The sequence below is a fragment of the Haliaeetus albicilla genome, chromosome 1 (assembly GCF_947461875.1).
Source record: "Haliaeetus albicilla chromosome 1, bHalAlb1.1, whole genome shotgun sequence".
NCBI classification, from domain to species: domain Eukaryota; kingdom Metazoa; phylum Chordata; class Aves; order Accipitriformes; family Accipitridae; genus Haliaeetus; species Haliaeetus albicilla.
This window is the reverse complement of record NC_091483.1, coordinates 25032079-25050951: the sequence shown is the minus strand read 5'-3', so window position 1 is coordinate 25050951 and position 18873 is coordinate 25032079. Positions and strand designations below refer to the sequence as shown.

Here is an 18873-nt window from a genome sequence, read left to right as displayed (position 1 = left end):
TGAGACAGGCTGTTTCTGTTCTGTATCCTGTGGTACAAACCTACCTGGTAAGGGCTAAACTTTATTGGGAAATCCACTGGGAGTTTGTTTTAGGAACAGCATCAGACAAAGAGTAGAGCATACCATACCAGTAGTGGGTCCAGGTGCCCTGACACAGTTGGCACCCACAGCCAGACTGTCAGCAGGCTCAGCTGGCATGTCCTAGGTCTCCCTGTCTCCTCCGCTGCTGGCGCAGCAGTGTCCCAGGGGGGTTCAGTCTGGGAACCAGGTGCTATTTCTTGAGTCTGGGAGACGGTCTCTGCTTTGGTTCTTTGTCTAGCTGGTCGGATGAGGTGGGCAGGATGTGCTGCAGAGATGGCAGAGGAGACATTGCCCAAAAGGGAAGGGCAACGTGGTGCAGATCACTGACCTCAGCAAAAGGGTTGTCCTCTCCCTGGGCAAGGGGCCAGACCCAAGGCCATCTTGGTGATGGCAGCAAACAAAAGCCCTGGGACCACTGGGACCATATGCCCCTTGACACTGACCACCTTGGGTGGTTTGGGGAACCTCCTCTGAAGTTTTCTAAAGGAGATGAGCACCAGTAGCAGTTCTTCTCCTTGTGTGGCCTGCATCTTTGTGCAGCTTCTTTGGCTAGACTTTTGGGATGGAGGAACAGTGATACAATAGGAAACCTAGCAATAACCATCCCAGGAGAAGCATTTTTTTGTGGGAAAGGGCAGGGAATGTGGGGCCCTTGATTTGAGCTCGAGATGAGAACCAGCAGCTGTTGCTGAGGTTAGCCAGAGCTGTGGCAGTGGTCTTGGCAGGGGAGATCATGTCCACTGGTCTAGAGCTGGCTGGGGAGTGGATGAGGAGAGAGGGGCTTGCAGGCTTTCACCTGTGAACAGGCCTCTTCCTGCTCTTCATCCTTTGATGTTTTCCACCAGACATATAAGAGCTGCTTGTACTGAGGCAGCAAAGCCCCCGAATGTTTATCCAAGGCTGTCATTGGTGGTGAAAACTGGAATGCCTAGCAGAGACAATTGGAAAGAGGGGAGGCAACTGCACATAGGGCTGTCCTGCCTCTTTTTCCCTCTCCCTGAGGCCTTGCCTCTTCCCTTTAAGGAAAAAGAAGCTGGAAATGTGGGAAGGATGGGATTCATGCATCTTGAGATTGTGGAAGGGGTTAGTGGGGAAGAACAGGAAGATGGAGAGGTTGCAGACTACTCTGATTTTACTGAAAGACTGGAAGGAGATGACACTCAAACTTGGTTGAGGTTGCAGCATGTTGAGATTAAAAGGGACGGTAAAGTATACAAATACCATAAGCAAGTTAAAGGGGAGGTAGCCCCTTCAACTGGCATGTGTGGCTCTTCTGACAGACCTTATATCTATCTGTCTTGTTACTACAGACTTGCTAATGCAAATACCATGAGCTCTTTTAGGGTTTTATGGAAGTTTGATAGCAAAATACTGGCTCCAAGGCCAGATCCTGGCTAAGTTTGGGCATGAGAGACTGCAACTGCTAATAACTAATGCTAAGCTGACCTTCATGCTGCCATCTAGTGTTTCCTCATAGACAGAAACAACATCCCAAAAAAGAGAGTGAAGCTCCGTAATGCTGTATTCAGAACAAATGTAATTTATTCCTGCTGAAATACAACGCTGGACAACACACAAGCTGAAGGAGAAGGAATGGGGACGAGACATGCAGAGGTCCCAGTGCTCAGGGTGAATGTTTAGGGAGACACCTTTTCTTAAAAAAATTTGTAACTATTTCATCCAGGAACAGGGAGACATCTTCACAGCAAGATAATTATTCAGAACCAGAATTTGTCCTCATTTGTTTTTCACTCTGTGAAATTAATATGGCTGTTTGCAAGGTGCAACAGTACACAACAGAGCAAGAATCCAAGCAGAAGCTTGTCTTAACCAAGAAAGACCAGCATAAGAAGCTTGGCAGGTTCTTCTTGTCTGTCCTTGCTACTCCCATAAAAAATGCATGGTATGTTTACTTCACAGCCATCAGATGCTGATTTTTCTTTCAATTATGCATGATGGCTAACAAGAATTAACAAGTTATTGCTGGGGGGACTTAAAAAAGATTTGACTCTTGGCCCTTCAAAGCTTGATCCCTGGCTTTGAGGAGCTGTAACAGGATGCTTTTCCAACTGTTGCACATCCTGGATTCATGCTGGAACTGTAGAACTCTAACCATAATAATAACAACTCAAGAGTTCATGAGCTGGATGATGCAATTACAACAGAGAGAGCATTCTTTTTCCCCAGGCTTCTTTAAGGTGTTTTGAGTCAAAGTCCAAAACAAACACAAAGCATCCAAAATCATTGTTCCCTTTTGAAGAAAACCGTGACTTCTGAGCTTTGCTTCCTGATAATCTGAGCAGGAAAGCTGCCAGGAAGGACTGCACAAGTGAAAAATGGCAAAAATCAGCTAATTTAAGAAAACAGACTGCCCAGAAGGAAAGGAAAGCCATAATGAGCAGCCTTTAAAGGGCTCCTGCTGGCATTGTATGAAATCAGGTAAGAATTTAGTCATTTGCAGGAAAGTTTTCCCATTTAAAATAAAATTTTGGTAGCAATAGAACACACATGTGTTTGAACATTATGTATACAAACTGACTGCATGTTCTTAGTGCGGTCATAACACAGCTTGTTTAGGTGAAGAGGAAGATCATCACAGCAAAGAACAGAACCAAACTCTTCAGCAGAAAGGACCATGTAATTCTCTACTTGCAAATCACCTCTCAAGTCAAAACATGAAAGTTGTCTCAGGCCTTGAGGTCTTTCAAAGACCTAGTCCACAGAACAGAAAGTCCTCAGGTGCGTAATGGTAGAGTCCATGTGTCTCATTCATACTATTCCTGTTTTTTCACCAAGAGAACAAGTACGTTCCAATCCCACCAAACAGAGCTTACTGCTGGATTAAGGCATCATTATTCTTCCTCTCCAGCTGTTAGTACCAGGCTGTAACATCCATGTAGGTACCAAAAGCTTCCTCCTAAACACACTGGACAAAAATGCAGCCTTTCTTTATGCTTAGTGGACTTTGAATTCAGACCCAATTGAGTTGTATGCTCTGGATATAGGGCTTTTATTTTCCAAAGCTCAAGTTTAATGCTCATTGCTGTGGAAGGAAGTAACATTCTCTTTCAGTTCATGGTTCTCCCCCCTTCCATCGAGTCATGATGACACTCGGCAAGGGTAAGTGAATGAAAAAGACATGCTTCAGCTCTCTTCCAAAGTGCTCAGGATTTCTGTGGATTAAAAAAAGAGCAGGAGACTCCTGTTTTACAGCTTCATCTCCAAAGAGTCCATCTGAGAATACCACACAGCAAAGGCTTGAAAACCAAGAGCACGTGTCTGTAAGCAGTCTCTTTGGGATCTGCATCATCTGCTTGCTTACAAAGTGGCCACATGCTTGCTGGTGTGGGATATGGGGCCCACAGAGCAATGGCCATACAGCTCCAAAACAACTATGTCCCATCCAGCAGGGAGAGACTGCCGTTGGGGCTCTGGCTTTGGGGTTCACCAAAATCTGAAGTGGACTGGGGTACTCCTTTCTGAGTGACCACTGCTTTTATGCCATGGGGAAGTGGGTGAGGGCTTTGTGGATAAGACATGGGCCAAAGCCACAGGAATCAGCACAAAGTTTGTGGGGAACGTGCCATGGTTTCTGCTCTCCAGTCCTCTGCCAATCAGTCTAAGTGAACCAATATTTTTTTTAACATTTTTTCTGAATTTTTTTTTAAGAGAGTTTTTGTGCAAATGTTGCAAAAGAAAATTTATTATTTCTTAAGGAACAAATTTCTTCCCACATCTACATAACTTCATTTCTCTCCCTCCTCCTCTTCCAATGATAGATTAAACATGCCAATGGGAAGCTTGCACAGCTCCAGCATTGGGTGAATTTTATTTTTTTTAAATCAAAAGGTACAAGTTCAGTTGTTATTTTCTTCTCAGTTTTGGGGACAGAGATTTTGCCCTTCAGGCAAGCTAAATAAATAGGAAGGACATCAACTTCAGTATGTTGTTTGTCTCATGATGCACTATAACATTTCCCTAGTACCAGGCATGGCTGCCTCCCGAATAAGCAGAGTTAAAACTTTCCTGTAGGTGTCTAAGACCTCTTGGGCAGAAGGCCTTTCAGCCGGGTCCTTCTTCTTACATGCTGCATGGATGTCAAACAAATGCAGTCGCACAATGTCACTTCCTTCAACGTGGCCCAACAAAAAATTGGAGACATCTGGGATTTTCCAGATGTCTGTCTTCTCGTCATAGGGAGGCATGAGGTCATCCTCGAATGGCACCTCTTCTCCATAAGGCCAACGCTGCTCAGGAGCTACAAACTCGCCTCGGAGCTCCCGATGACCACACTTCACCAGCCTGCCGGCACTCCTGCTCACAAGAGGCAAAGCGTCCAGATCATTCACCAGGATGTGAAAGTCACTTGTTAGGAGATACTGAGAGAGCACCTTGTCCAGGTCATTCGAGTCGCACATCACTAAGGTGCCCAGAGGGCTGCTGTGCAGGTACCGAATGATGCTCACATAGTCTATAGCAAGCATCAACCTGCGATGCCAGGTGTTCATGCCCTTGTACTTTGGAATGTGGAGAGTTTCATTCAGGCCCCTCAGGGAGCCTAGAGGATGGTACTCAGTGAGGATTGTGAACTGCTGCTCACAGTAGCCAAGCAGCCGGACAACGTGCTTGCTCTGAAGTGCTTTCAGCATCTTCAGTCCGTGGAGAAAGTCCTCCTTCAGCTCTGAGTTGGTGAGCTGTGAAAGGACCACTTTGTTTTCCTTCCACTCAGAAAGGAAGACCTGAGAACACACAAGAGACACGTAAGACATGTGGAGAGCCTTCTTCCATCACCTGCTACCAGCTGCTGCTGACCTCCGAGTGACTGCTTAGTCACAACTGCAAATTACAGTCACCAGGCACAGTCAAGCCTTTAGGTAGGGCCACGTACCTGTCACAGCAAGCGCTTGCTGAAATCATAATTACATCATGATTTCCTAAGTTTTCTTTGGAAGGGACAATGCAGATGAATTAAATTATTTCATACCACCCAACCACCCAGTCTTACTCTGCCACAATTGTACCACGCTCCACAAGTGCTTCACCAATCTCTTTGATTTTGCTTGTATAGCTGGATGTCGTTCGGTGTCAGGGAGGTGGCCCACAGCTCCAGTCACACTCTCCTACCTGTTCTGTGCACCTTATCAATAGCCATATACCCCTGGATGTCTACAGTAATGAGCTGCTGTGAGGATAATTGTAACAGCAGTATGGGCATTAATTAGCCAGCAAACAGTGAAAGCTCTTTATCCGCAGGGGAGAAGAAAGGAAAACCAAACTCACCTTTTTCACAGCGCCTTCACCAACACGCTTGAGTTTCCTGACTTCCCTATTTATGGCTTCGCAGGAGAGCCACGGGGAACAATTCTTCACCGCTCCCAATCTGAAGTACCCGAAAGCGCAGAGGCTGGGGTCCGTTTCGGCATGTCCCGAAGAGGTGTAAAACTTGTTGAGGTTCAGGTAGAGAAGGGCATTCAGGAGCAGGACGGCTGCAAGCAGTAACGCCAACGAGACGGATGACACCTCCCTGGGAGGAAACTCCCTCCTAAGGAAGTGCGGTTTCTTTTCCATGGCCGTGCCTTCTGCATTCTCCGCGAAAGGCCTCGGAGGCTAAGCACGACCCTCTTCCCACCCCGGGGATGAACGTCTGTGGGGATCTGTCATTGCAGGCTGCAGCGCTGCCTCGCAGACACGCTTGCAGCCCCGAGCTTACGAGAAAGGCCACGCGTGGCAGCGGTACACGTTAAAAGCGGCGTCAAGCTCGACGCTCCCCTCGCTCTTCATCCTCCTGGTTTTCTAAACAGGAGGGCCCGGGCTACCGGCCGCCCCGGGCAGGGACGGCTTGACCCCGGAAAACACAGGAGCCGCGGGACAGGGCCGGGGCGGGCAGGAGCAGCAGCAGGAGGAGGAGGAGGACCGGCCGCGCTTCCCGGCCCCGCCGCGGCCGCGCAGGGCGGTAGTGGCGGCGGCGCCGCCCCGGGGCGGAGCGCAGCGACATGGCGGCCGCGGCGGCGGGGCTGGTGGCGGCGGCGGCGGCGCTGGGCGCCCTGCTGATGGCGCCCGGCCTCACGCAGCCGCACGGGGAGGGCCCGCCGGAGGGGAGCGGGGCCGGGCCCCGCGGCGGGGCGGCGGCGGCGGAGCGGCGGCCCCCGGGGCGGATGGACCAGGCCCTGCTGCTCGTCCGTAACGAGCTGCCCGCGCAGGGCCTGCGCCTCGCCGCCCTCTCCGGCTCCTGCCACCAGGTGAGCGGAGGGAGCCGCGGAGGGGTCGTGCCGTGTGTGTGTGTGTGTCTGTGTGTGAGAGCTGCTGTGGCCCCTGGGCATCGTCCCTTGTCCTTTCCTTTGCCGCGATACAAAGCAGGACCCCTTTCACTCTCCTCTGGCACTAAGGAGCTCCCTTCACCCTCTTCTTCCACAGTGCTTGTATCAGTTCCTGGCGTTTGTCCCACCAAGCAACGGGAGCCTGAGAAAACCTGGCGTGGCGGCGGTAATGGTCGATACCCAGCATCCACTCACGCTGCTGCTCAACGGCTCCGTGGGTGACAGAGAGCTCTGCAAGTATGTGGCCCAGCCCCAGCAAACACATGGATAGTTCTATCCTGTATTTTGGGGCTTTTTCTTGAAGCTCTGTGCCTATTTATTGCCTGCTCATCACCTCTGTTTTCCTGACTGTTTAGACCTAGAGTTCAGTCTTCCCCACGCTGCTGTAGCTGTGGTGTACGTTGTAATTGTGCTGAAAGGTTCTAGGCGCAAGCAGGAGCCGACGTGGTATGCGTTGAGCCAAGCATGTGCAAGCACGTAGTTTCTCTTGCAGAGAGTCTGTAGTTCAAGAAGACAGGTGATGTAGCAGGCAGTGCATGTGTGGTAAAGCATATGTCTTGGGCTAGGGGAGGATAATGCTTGGCAAAGGCAGAGCCAGGTAGCTCCTTGCTAGATCACGCTGTTAGGCCAAGTTTTCAGCTTGCCTTTCCTACAAGCATTCAGGCTTACAGCCCCCCAAATGCTGCTGTGGTGCCTGCACATAGTGGTGATGGCTCAGCAAGTCTCGTTTCCTTTATCCTTTGCAGGATTCAGTATCATTTTGGAGAGTTTGGCAATTATTCCCTTGTGGTAAAGACCCTAAGTGCAAGCACCAAAACTGTTTCTTGTGACCTAGTCATCAATGAAGGCCCTATCAACAGCTACCTCCGTATGTAATGCTCTGTTTTTCCCTTTCATTCTACAACTTGCATGTCTCCCAGCAGAGCCAACTTCCTAAAAAGCCTGTGCAGCCACTCATGCTGTGCTGAAGATGTGTCGTGGGCTTGCTCCTCTCTCAGCATCTTACCTCCTTACATTTTATACACCTGTCTTGAGGTCCTGACCAGGATTGAGCCTCTTCACATGATAAACTGTATGACCACAACTTTTTTGAGGCAGGGATTAGCCCAGAAAAATAAGTGGGTGTGTGCCCAGAGGGAGGTATTTTTGTAGTTAGTTCCTCTTTCCCTGCATGTTTATGTATGGGCACAAAATCCTCCCTCTTCTTCCCTCTGTCTTGCCTCTCACACAAAATGGGAGACAATTCATACAGTATTTGGATTTTTGTTTGTTGTTGTGCTTTTGATTTTAAACCTCACATCTGACTTTTTTGTCCATCTCTTTTCCAGGGCTCTTTCAAACTCTCGTCTATATCTCTTCCATTCTTTTCCTTTACATTAGGTTATTCTTCATCCTTCCAGTTTTCTAGCTGTAAAGAAAAATTCCCCATGCTTGCAGACCTGGTGTATTACCTCTCCCCTGTCTTCTTCTTGTTGAGGCTGTTTCTAAATCTCTAGTTTCTTCTTCAGAACGTATAGCACATTGAGTCTTTTCTCACCATTGCCTTGTGATGCAGTGCAGTTGTATTTTGCCTTTTTTTTATGCTGAGATGTGCAGTCACTGAGCTGCACTTTGAAACTAGCCTGCTTTTCTTTTGGGTTGTTTTGGGGTCTTGTGGGTTGTTTTTTTCTCTGGCACTTAGGCTGGGGATATGTATTGCATGGAGAAGGTGGTGTGATGATTAGGTGGGTTGGGCTTTTTGTCATGTTTGTGTCACGCTTGGCCAAGCCCAGGCTGTGGAATGGTTTTGTTAGACCATTTATAGAGTTGTGTTCTTCTCTCTTTCATGTAGCTATTCTCTTTGCTTTCCTGGTTTACATGGGGATCCTTGCTATCCTGATTGTGGGGCGCCTTTTTATGAAGTAAGTGAACAGTATTTTAATACCTCCTCGCACATGAAGTGGGGACACCAGTTTAAAAACATACATCATAGTGTGGTAGAGCTTCAGAGTCCCACCGAAGCCCTGTTTGCAGATCAGATCCTGTTACCAGGCTGCCATGTACAAGTTAAGCTGTGGTAGGTGTCCATGTGATAATAAATCCAGAGTGATACGATTTCCCTTGAGGGGTTTCTTGCAGCCTTGTTAGCTTGTGTGTAGAGTGGTTACTGCAGAGCAGCTGATGTCTGCTGTAAGCTCACACACGCCCAGCCTCATCCTCCCGTGGCTTGTTCCTGGGTCTAGCCCTGAATCGGTAATACGAGTCAGTGGGACCTAAGCATGTGTAGCATATGCAGCCTTCTATCCTGTGTACTGAATGATGTGAGTCATCCCTGCCTGTAAACAACCTGAGAATAAAGCCCCTGAACCTGAGCTTGTGGCAGTGTAATTACTTAGGTGGGCTTGACTGAGGTCCCAGGTACTGAATCTCAGTATTATGTGTGTGAGCCGGGAAAACAGAAATAGGGACTGTCACGGCTTTTGATTTATGCTGCTAAATAGTTAATATTAAGATGAAACTGGCTATAAAGTATTTCTTGTTTTGTGTTTTAAACTGTTAATAATTTTCAGAATTGATCCAGTCAGAAACTGGGTTTACAAGAAACTGAACCCCAGAGAAACTGATCATCTGATTAATTCTGTGAGTGACCACAGTATCTTTCATTTGCATTCTGTAGTGTTTTCATCTCTCAGGAACACACGCTATCTGGACATCTGGGGACTTGTTTATTACTAATCATCTTCCCCTTGTGCACGTTCCCCTTGGCAAATCTTGTATTGATGTCAGCCAGGCAATTGTATGTCAATGGAGAGTGCTAGACTGGGTTTCCATGCAAGTTTAGTGGATTCCCAGTAGAACTCTTGCAAGTCTTGAACGTATAGCTTTGTGCCCTCTTTAGTTCCCTTGAAGCAAACATGTTGGTGAAAATACTGTCCCCTTCTGACGCAGACAATGTAAGGGAAGGGAAGAAATGCCAGCTTTCATGTCTGCTTCCAGCACAGTAGAAATTTTAGCAGGATCTACTCTTAAGTCAAGATTTCTCTAGCAGCCCTAGAGCTGGCATTTCTATGTGAGCTTTGTTTTGTACTAGAATATAGATAGATCATCACAGTCTGGGCTTCACATCTAGGCGCTCCAAATATGTCTAGAATCAAAAGACTTGGGAGCAGAGCTGCAGCAATTCTTGTAGTTGTTCATCTCCATAGCTGTGTTACAGCGATGTCTGCTTCTCTATGCTGTCACTGGCGGCTGATCAGAGTGATTTAGGAACTTGATTGGAGAGAAGCCACTCCTGTGTTTAAAACGATTCATTTTCTGCTGGTTTAGCTCTCCAAACAATCTCTCTGACGTGTCAGAAAAGTGCCAGTGGCATGGGATGGATCCTGTTTGAGAGTCAGCAACTGGATCTGCTCAGCTCTGTTGTAAAGCAGCACTCACAGTGATAGCAGTTCTGTGGCTGATTTGGACTGGACCCAACTATCATGAGTCTCAAACACAGGCTCTTTTCACTGTATTATTGTTTCCATCCTGGTCAAAGGTGGAGTGTGGAGCATCTGCAAATATTATTGCAATATGGTGGAGCCATGAAGGGGCTAGAAGTAGCAAGTGGGGAAACAAAAGGAAAAGGAAGATGGGGAGAACAAAGACAAACACAGTATGTGAAAGTTTGCAGTTTGATGGCCTTTGTTCCCTAGGCAGCTGATGCAGCTGCTGACTTGTCCTTTGTGTGTCTGGTTTGTTCCCAAAGGAGCTTGGGTCCCCGAACACAACAGACTCTGTTAGCAGTGATCCCACCCTGCGTTTGAGGAGCACAGCCTCTCTGCAGCGACTGCGTTCCCTGGACACATTCCGAGGGTGAGCATAAGACCTTGCTCAAAAGCAACTCTTCCAAGAAGAATGGGATTTTTCCAATGGCCATCTGAAAGTGTATGGAAATATATAGCAGATGGATGGTTCAAGGCGGTCTATTTCACTTGGAAGATAATCAAGGTTTTAATTATTGGATTTTCCAAAACACTTTGCAGTTGATCTAGTTTGAGGAAACATTAAAGTTGTGGCAGAGGGTGGAAAAGAACAACATATGTTCAGTGCGAAAACTCTGTGTGAAGGAGCTTACTCCGGTTCACCGCCACCCATGATCTTTGAAATGCTGCTTCCTAGTTGGCAAAGCTGGAAACCTTGTACATAATCTTGCTTTAAAAATACAATAAACCAGATCTCACAGTTATAAACGTTTTAATGGGGGTAAACATTAACTGTGTGTTCATATATATGTATTTCATCAACATGTGATACTTTGTGTGTGGTTTTTTTGTTGTCTTTCTAGGCTCTCTCTTGTAATTATGGTGTTTGTTAACTATGGAGGAGGAAAATACTGGTTCTTCAAACATGAGAGTTGGAATGGTAAAGTACAATTGAGACAGTTAATCTGGGTTTTAACTGCAGTGGTATCTAGATATGGTTAGCATTCCAGCTGCTGCAGCAAGCTGTTGCTTAGCTGAAGGCTGGGACGCTCTGCCAGTTTGCCTCAGCAGGGTATCTGGCCTGTTAGGTTAATGGGCAAAGCAGTGTATAGTCCTGCTCATCACAACACAGTGATGGGATGGTTTCAGATCACAATCGGTGTGTAACCTTTCCATTTTTGACACAGGTTCATATCTTTAACTTTTCTGTGTTGTTTAATGACCACAGTCAAGCTGATGGTGCTCAATGCTGTACAAACATAATGCCTTGATTGGCAAGCTGATGGGGAAGGGGTCAGGCATTGTGCTGCCCTAGTGGGGAATAGCAAAGATCCCATCCCTAAAATCTTTCCCAAGACACAGCAATCAGTTCTGACCCTATTTTTGAAGAATGGCAAAAGCAGTGAAGCAAGATGGTTAGCTCTTTGTAAGTTTTGTTTGTAACATGTTTTAGATTTGGGGGCATCAGATAATTGCAAGCAGCCTGCAATTCCTCTGGAAACTCGACAATAATGTTAAAATTTAGGGAGGGTTTGAGGTAAATAATATGTTCCTTCATATTTCTCTGTAGGATTAACAGTGGCAGATCTGGTGTTTCCATGGTAAGTCTTCCTGAAGAATAGTTCTTGTGTCAAGTGATTCTTTATGTTAAGGGTTGCAAGCAGAACACTGTGTGCACCTTGCCTCCATGTGGAAATGTATCTGGAGGGGAGAATTTGCGTTGAACGGTTGATAGGAATCTGCCCCTCCAGATAACAGCATCATCCTTATGAACCAGTAGAATTGCTAAGTGCTTTTGGCCACCCCACATCCTCCTTCCTCCCCCCACACAATGTCAGTGGGAGGCCCAGGGTTACCCTGCCAGTGCAAGTGCAGTATCCCCAAGGAGCTCATTGCCACGCTACTGTATTGAAGGCAGTCAGTCTGGCAAGATCCAAAGCTGGACTGATATGTATCCAGAGATAAAATAGCTGAGGGAATTCTGGATTAAGCTAATCTCTCTATAACCAGGGAATGGTCTTACAGGGAAGCAATTATCCCATGTGCCCCTAGCACGCTTCTCTAAAATACGCACCGGTTGTGGTTACTCTTGGAGATGGCAGCTGGACTTGGACTATGAACCTAATCTAGGGGGCAGGAGCGGATCAGTTCTGAATTTGAATCATAGATTTGCACCTTGTGTTTTACTGCTCTGAAGATGCTAATTTAATTTTGGGTAATGGAATTTTTTGGTGGCATATGTATTGCTGCAAAAAGACCAGAATGCAATTACTTCCTTGAACTTTATTGCCTCAACTGACCACTGGAAGAGGTGGAAAGGTCCCATAGTGCAAGTTCAGTTGTCTGGGAATTTCTAGCAATCAGAGGAAATAAAGTTGTCCAGTTTCACTCAATGCATGCATTTCTGTTGGGCCAATGCAGGCTACTCTTAGCTTTAGTGTTTGCTGTCATGCACATGTGTGATGAGACATCCATCAGCTCCATTTCCCATCTGTTGTGTTCTCCAGGTTTGTGTTCATCATGGGGACATCGATATCATTGTCACTGAGCTCCATGCTGAGGCGGGGAAGTTCCAAGCAGAAGTTGCTTGGGAAAATCCTCTGGAGGAGTTTTCTGCTAATCCTGCTGGGAATCATAGTTGTGAATCCCAATTACTGCCTTGGACCATGTGAGTGGAACTTGCTCTCTTCCTTGTATTTCTGCAACTGTTGTTCTTGCCTCCTTGGCTGGGCTGTTGAGAAAACAGTGTCAGCCTTGCTGTACTGACCAGTTGCATGGGGGCAGTTTGGTATCCTGTAGAGTGCTGTTCAGTTCTGCACTGATGTAGTTCTCTCTGTCTGACCCCTGTGCCGACCACTGTTTATCGTCTTAGTGGTGACTTTCCCAGGGTTATGATTTACAGAAAGTGGGGTGGCAGAGTGGGGATGTCCCTTGTACCTGCAGGTGCAGTGGGTCTCAGCTCTCCCTGGAGAAGGGTAGCTTTCGTATTTACAAAAGAGCCCATGTCTGCTCCTCTTCCACATTGCTTGCATGTTTTCCAGTGTCCTGGGATAATCTGCGTATTCCTGGTGTGCTCCAGAGGCTGGGATTCACATACCTGGTGGTTGCTGCTCTCGAACTCCTGTTTACAAGAGCTGGGGCTGAGAGTGGGACCTTGGTGAGTTACATGGGGAGATGACAAGTGATGCTGGTGTAGGGTTTGGGAGCTTTTGCTCTTGTTTGGGCAAAAAGACCACATGAGAAATGATGAGAAAATGTAGTGTCTCACCTGATGTGTAGTACAGCGTGACCTGGCAGAAATTTTGGGGAACACACACTCTTTGGTGTCCCAGTCTGCACTTTATCATATCTAGCTTTGCTTTATTTGAGGATTTCACTGATCCATTCAGATGGTGCTTAGAAGCAGGCATTCCCAGGAACTTTGATGACTTTCCACTGCCAAGGGACCCCAGGGACAGGCATCTGTATGCAGAGTCCCGTGGCCTGTGTTTTGTCCAGTTAATTTTGGTAGTGTTTTTTCACAGCAGGGGAAAGTAATACTGCTTTTTGGCCTTTCTGGAGTCTGTTTTCCCAAAAAGCTTTTGTTCTGCTCATGAATCAAAATCCCTTTTGACATTTACCAAGCTAAAAAACATTGTGGGCTTTTGTTTTGGTTTGGTTTGTTTCTCTCCCTCCCCCAAGTAACTAAGTGTCTGGAAATCATTTGTGAAGATGAAAGGTCTGTTGGTAGAACCCAGTTCTGTAATGACAACAGCTCCCTCTTGTATCTGGGAGACTGCCTGCCAGGAAGTACAGGATGTCCCCAAGGGCATGTTTTTTACTTGCCAGCTAATAAGCCCCTCCCTCCATCTCATGCAGGAGATGCCATGTCCTGCTCTGCAGGATATTCTCCCCTACTGGCCACAGTGGATTTTCATTCTGATGTTAGAAGTGATTTGGCTCTGCCTGACCTTTTTGTTACCAGTGCCAGGTTGTCCCAGGTAAGACTCTGCACTCAGACTGCTTTCTGTGGGGCATCAGATTGGCTTTCTTCTGTTGAGTAGAAAATATATTTTATTAGCCATAGGGAAAGAATGAAGAGGAAAGCTTTTAGGCCAGCAGGGTTAAAGGAAGCATTCATCATGTGAAAAAACTTTATTTACTTTGGTACTAAAGTACCAGGTGTTATAAAGGTGATGTCATTGTTCCTTTCTATCTAAAGAAGAGGATTAAAATCTCCCTGAGGTCTTTGTACAGCAATATATGATCATTGCAATGTCATCCCTGTCTCTATCTTTGCCCCTTTAAAGGGTCAGAACTTGCAGAGCAGGTGGAGCAGCTGGCTGGGTAGCCAGGGCTCAACTGAAGCATTGCTTTAGGCTCCCGATACTGCCTGCCTCCTCGTGACCCAGCTGCTTGTGGCATTGCAATAATCAAAACAAGGTGGCCACCGCCCAGCTGTCATGTAGGACCTGTGTTTCACTGCGTGCCTCTGGCCGGGGAAAATATTGAGCATTTAGTGGCTGGGCCAGTGGCCCTGCTACTATTTAGGTAGAGTGTACCAACAGTTTGTGCCATAAGCTGTTTGCCTCTGTCCTAGGGGCTATCTTGGTCCTGGGGGCATTGGAGACTTTGGAAACTATCCCAACTGCACTGGAGGAGCGGCTGGTTACATTGATCGTTTGCTTCTTGGAGAAAAGCATATATATCAGCATCCCTCTTCAAGTGTAAGTAGCTTTTGGTTTGCAGCATGAAGCCACAGGTGAGCACTGAACATAGCTGTCAGGAGTGGCTTGGAAATGATACATGCAGGGGGATGGAAGAGAAAGGAGATTGGTTGCTCAGGTGCCCTGTAACAACTCTTTTCTCTCTAAGGTGATTTACCAAACAACAATGCCATATGATCCTGAAGGGATCCTGGGGACCATAAATACCATTCTTATGGCATTTCTGGGACTGCAGGTACCTCTTTTCTTTCTGGCTGTGTGCTATAATGGGAAGATTTGAAGGAATCTTGGAAGTGGGGAGGCAACTTGGTTTCTTCATTTAAGGCCGAGACTGGTTCTAACAAAACCTTTTCCAGAGCAATGCTTTCAGGCTGACTTAGCCTGAGGTGAGTGTCAGAGAAGTGGAATCTAACTTGGCAGTAGCTTGTACTAGATAAACCAAGACTTTTTCTCAGTTTTTGTAAGGGATGGACACAAGAAGTTTGCAAAATATCCACCCAGAAACTTCCTTTGCTTGTTTTAAGGTTGGGCTTATGCTGGGAGTAGGCTGGCTCTGGATGTTGGAAAATAGGGCCAAGAGACGCATAGACTTCACAGCTTAATTTTAAACATACGGTTTTAAAGGTTGCAGCTTGTACATGTCCCCCGTTGCTAATTTTCCGCTTGATATGCAGTGTTAGCTGTCTTGCATAGGTGCTATGGGCGTGGTCACCTTCCCAGACACCAGGGAGGCAGGGGTTCACATCAGTGTTACCAACCAACATCAAAACCTCACAGCTCACCACTGTGTTTAAAATAGGATATCATGATGCTTTTTGATGTAGTTCTAGTTAGTCATTGCTGGCTTTTCTGTCTGTGCAGCAACTGTTAACCAAACTGAAACTCTTGTGCTGGGAAAGGAATATTACCGCATGTAGCACTGGGTAAAAATTGATTGGGAATCTCTGTGGGGCAGAGCTTGGAACAGAAGTGTGACACTGAAGAATTAGTCATCACAACACGCTTCTCAGTGGTGCTTGAAAAGGAGTGTGCTCCGAGCAGGCCAGGGTGCGACCTGGCGCTGTGGAGAAGCTGTTGGGGCTGGCTGGGGAGTTGATGTGGCATTGTTCCTTCCCACAGTCCTTGCTGAGGGAGGTGGAGCTTGAGTCACATTGTGTTAACCTAATAAGGTTGCTTGTTCCCTTCCTCAGTGTTAATGTAGCAGGGAAGGGAGAAAAGGTGCACCTCTATTGCCGAGTGGGTTGCATTTACATATTTTCCCCATTTGTGTCCATTCTTTGCAAAGAGTTCCCATTCTGAGCCTTTCAGCCACTTAGTTGATACAAATCCTGTTTCATGTTCTCTGTCTTGGCACCGGTAACCGGTGGCAAGTATGCCTGGCTCTCGACATGTAGTAACGTTTATGGGCATTAATTCATTTTTTGCATTCTTTTTATATTAGGCAGGAAAAATTATCTTGTTCTACAAAGACCAGCACAAACAAATTATGAGTCGGTTCGTCATATGGAGCATAGTAATGGTAAGTCAGATAGTTACGTAGCTCTTTAACAGACATGTATTTTTATGCAACATAAACTTGGTATTTCTGAAACATGTTGCAGTGGTTATATAAACTTTAGCAACTTTCTATTTCAGGGAATTATTTCTGCTATCTTGACAAAATGTTCTAAAGAAGAAGGGTTTATTCCCATAAACAAGAACTTATGGTAAGCAAAAAGCAAAAGAGCATACAACTTTTAGTATGATTTTGTTAAAGTACTATTTTACCTTGGAGAATGTTATACCTTTCTTATCTTGAGATCTGTCTGTATCATATAGTTCTCTAATCTTGCTACTGAAAATGTGTGTAGGTCAATATCGTATGTGACAACCATGAGCTGCTTTGCCTTCATCCTCTTACTGCTGATATATTACCTTGTGGATGTCAAGAGACTATGGTCAGGTACTCCATTTTTCTACCCAGGTCAGTAAAATCATGGCAGGAAACTTATTCCTTCCAATTCCTTCTGCACTGATACTATACTTTTATGTATTCTGTGCTTCCCTTGTCTTTAAAAGAATTGGGATTTAGAATGAGGTAACCTGAAGGATGCCAGAATGATTAACTTGAGCTGAATCTTTGCATAGAACTGGGACACTCGAGACCAGATACTTATGAGAGGGACTGTCAAGAATGAGAGCTGGAAGCTGCTCTTGCCCAATGACTGTTCTCAGTTTGGTCTTGAGTTAAGGTCCCAGGGAACTGCTGCCTAGTACCAAGCAAAATACCACAGCTAGTTCGTAGTTGGTTTTGGAAAGGACTGCTGCGACTTGGGTAACCTAATGGGAAACTCCAAGGCCTGTCAACAGAGTAATACCACTTCTGAAGATGTGGAAGACTAAATCCCCTGGGCAGCTGTGTAGGTTCTGTCTCTGTGTTTTTAGATAAGCCTGTCTCCCAAAGCATCCCACTGTGGTTTTAACCACACCGGGCTCTTGACAAACATCAGAGTACAGAATGCAAACCCACAGCAGAGGGAACCTTTCAGCAGCTTTGGTGTCTGGTGTCTGGACAGGAAGATGGGTAGGGTGACAGCATGGTATCGTATCTCCTACCAGAAATCCCAGAGCTTTGAAGGGCAGTCAGCATTTGTTTGTAAAGGCAATAGTTCTGACCAAATAGGCTGGCACTTGGCCATCCTGAAGACCATACCTGTGATTATTCTCCTTGTCAATAAAATTGCAGGATACTGATTTGGTTGTATTTTCAATTTAGCATATATGTTGTCTGTATTTCTTTCCAATAAACGTTTTGGGGGAGAGAGGCCCTCAGACTGTATTTGAAAACACACATGTGTAGCATCTTTGGGGCAAGTAACATTAGCTGTTGTCATCTTGTTGCTGCTCTGTTTCATAAGCCTGGCATGCCTCTGCCTGCTTACTCTGAAGCAAGCTCATACCTGCTCATTCAGATGGTATGACCTGTGCTTACTTTCAGGAATGAACTCAATCCTGGTCTACATTGGACACGAAGTGTTTGAAAACTATTTCCCTTTTAAGTGGAAGATGCAAGACAGTCAATCCCACGCAGAGCATCTGACTCAAAACCTCACTGCAACAACTCTTTGGGTCATAATATCATATTTACTTTACAGGAGAAGGATATTCTGGAAAATCTGATAGAGGTGGTCAAGGTGTAGCGGGCCTAGATTCTTGTTGGGGCAAGTGCCTAAGGTGGATTAGCCTGAAATATTGCCACTCGTGCTAGGCAGTATTGCTAAAAAGGGATACTAGTTCAAGTTTACAGTGCCATGGAAGTCATCAAGACACTTTTATGTGACTTAAGGGACAATATTTTTCTATTTAGCAAAAACTTACTAGTCTACTGCAGTTGCTCTCTTTCTGTTTTCTGTATTTTGTAAATATTTTACTGATCTCCCTCCTTAATATAGAGAAACAACATACTGCAACAGTTGGGCAAAGACAGCCTGATGGTGCTTACAAAACGAACTGCAAGGGATATGGGTGGTGACTGCAAGGGGTTATCAGAATGGGACTGTGGTAACAGTCACTGCATCTGACAAGGCACCCCCTAACTCACATGGTCTGGAGTTTGCATATACCCTTGGCACTTGCCACATGCCTGTGCCACTCTGGCTACTGGCACGCATTTAACTCAGCCATCTTTTTGACTTGGCAGCGCTGGCAGCATCCTCAGCCCTGCACTTGGGTTGGTGGTACAGTGACTGTCTGGGAAAGCTCAGGGGCACCTCTGTGCTACGGCATGCTCTAGAAAGTGGTGACTCAACTGATTATTTTTCATTGTGTTCTTCCAATCTGGTCTTGGATCAAAACCTTAGGTTTAGGATCCTGCTGAAGCCTGCTGCCAAAGATGTCTTCTGCTGGCTTATTAATCAGCATGCTGCTGCTACAGGTTTAGCAGCCCATCTGTGCATGTTCTGGGCCTTTGTGTTACATACCTCTAGCATGGATAAGGTCCAAGTTTCACGTGCTACACTCTAAGAGTGCAGAAAGGCCAGTTCCTATTGACTTTGTATAATCACTTGGATATTACTGAAGTTTGATCAAAGCGATCCTCTTTAAAAATGGATTTACATAAGGGCCCTGAATCTGAAAACCAGCAATACAGGTAGAATTCAACTAAAAAGGAGGAGATAGCAGACCAATTCAATGTGAGATACTAGTTTTTGGCAACTCGGGAAATTCACTTATGCTGTGATTTCCAAACTAGTGCTAATAAAAAGCCTGAAATACCTTGCTATGTTCTCTGTGTATGTATAAAGATGGAAAGAACTAAGATGCACACCTTAGTATAATGCTATGGAA

The 18873-nt window shown here is 46.1% G+C and overlaps 2 protein-coding genes across 9 annotated transcripts in view; one reads left to right on the top strand and one right to left on the bottom strand.

The window, feature by feature from the left end:
• Positions 1–18802, top strand: part of HGSNAT (heparan-alpha-glucosaminide N-acetyltransferase) — a 29313-nt gene extending 10511 nt beyond the window's left edge. For 3 of the 8 annotated variants that reach the window (XM_069782651.1, XM_069782636.1, XM_069782660.1), the window contains 16 exons: positions 6496–6635; positions 7145–7266; positions 8230–8299; positions 8948–9017; positions 10126–10232; positions 10705–10781; positions 11412–11442; positions 12349–12509; positions 12883–12998; positions 13700–13821; positions 14421–14547; positions 14696–14782; positions 15989–16066; positions 16183–16253; positions 16398–16510; positions 17525–18802. In XM_069782651.1, coding sequence (XP_069638752.1) covers positions 6568–6635; positions 7145–7266; positions 8230–8299; positions 8948–9017; positions 10126–10232; positions 10705–10781; positions 11412–11442; positions 12349–12509; positions 12883–12998; positions 13700–13821; positions 14421–14547; positions 14696–14782; positions 15989–16066; positions 16183–16253; positions 16398–16510; positions 17525–17706 — 1602 coding nt within the window. In that variant the 5' untranslated portion in view covers positions 6496–6567 and the 3' untranslated portion in view covers positions 17707–18802. Of the gene's footprint in view, positions 1–6043; positions 6321–6495; positions 6636–7144; positions 7267–8229; positions 8300–8947; positions 9018–9915; positions 10033–10125; positions 10233–10704; positions 10782–11411; positions 11443–12348; positions 12510–12882; positions 12999–13699; positions 13822–14420; positions 14548–14695; positions 14783–15988; positions 16067–16182; positions 16254–16397; positions 16511–17524 lie in introns of those variants that run through there. The other 5 variants (XM_069782681.1, XM_069782627.1, XM_069782642.1 and 2 more) reach the window with 5 other exon arrangements.
• Positions 1599–6023, bottom strand: POMK (protein O-mannose kinase). The gene is made up of 2 exons (XM_009918844.2): positions 5362–6023; positions 1599–4820 (listed from the first exon to the last, which is right to left on the bottom strand). The coding sequence occupies exons 1-2, from the start codon at positions 5647–5649 to the stop codon at positions 4047–4049; spliced, it is 1062 nt and encodes a 353-aa protein (XP_009917146.1). The 5' UTR covers positions 5650–6023; the 3' UTR covers positions 1599–4046.
• Positions 18803–18873: the final 71 nt, after the last annotated feature.

Bases quoted from the DNA above. Each gene is read 5' to 3' on its own strand.
- POMK (XM_009918844.2), bottom strand. From the start codon at position 5,649: ATGGAAAAGAAACCGCACTTCCTTAGGAGGGAGTTTCCTCCCAGGGAG. The intron at 4,821-5,361 runs GTGAGTTTGGTT...GTGTGTTCTCAG, and splicing joins GTGAAGGCGCTGTGAAAAAG to GTCTTCCTTTCTGAGTGGAA.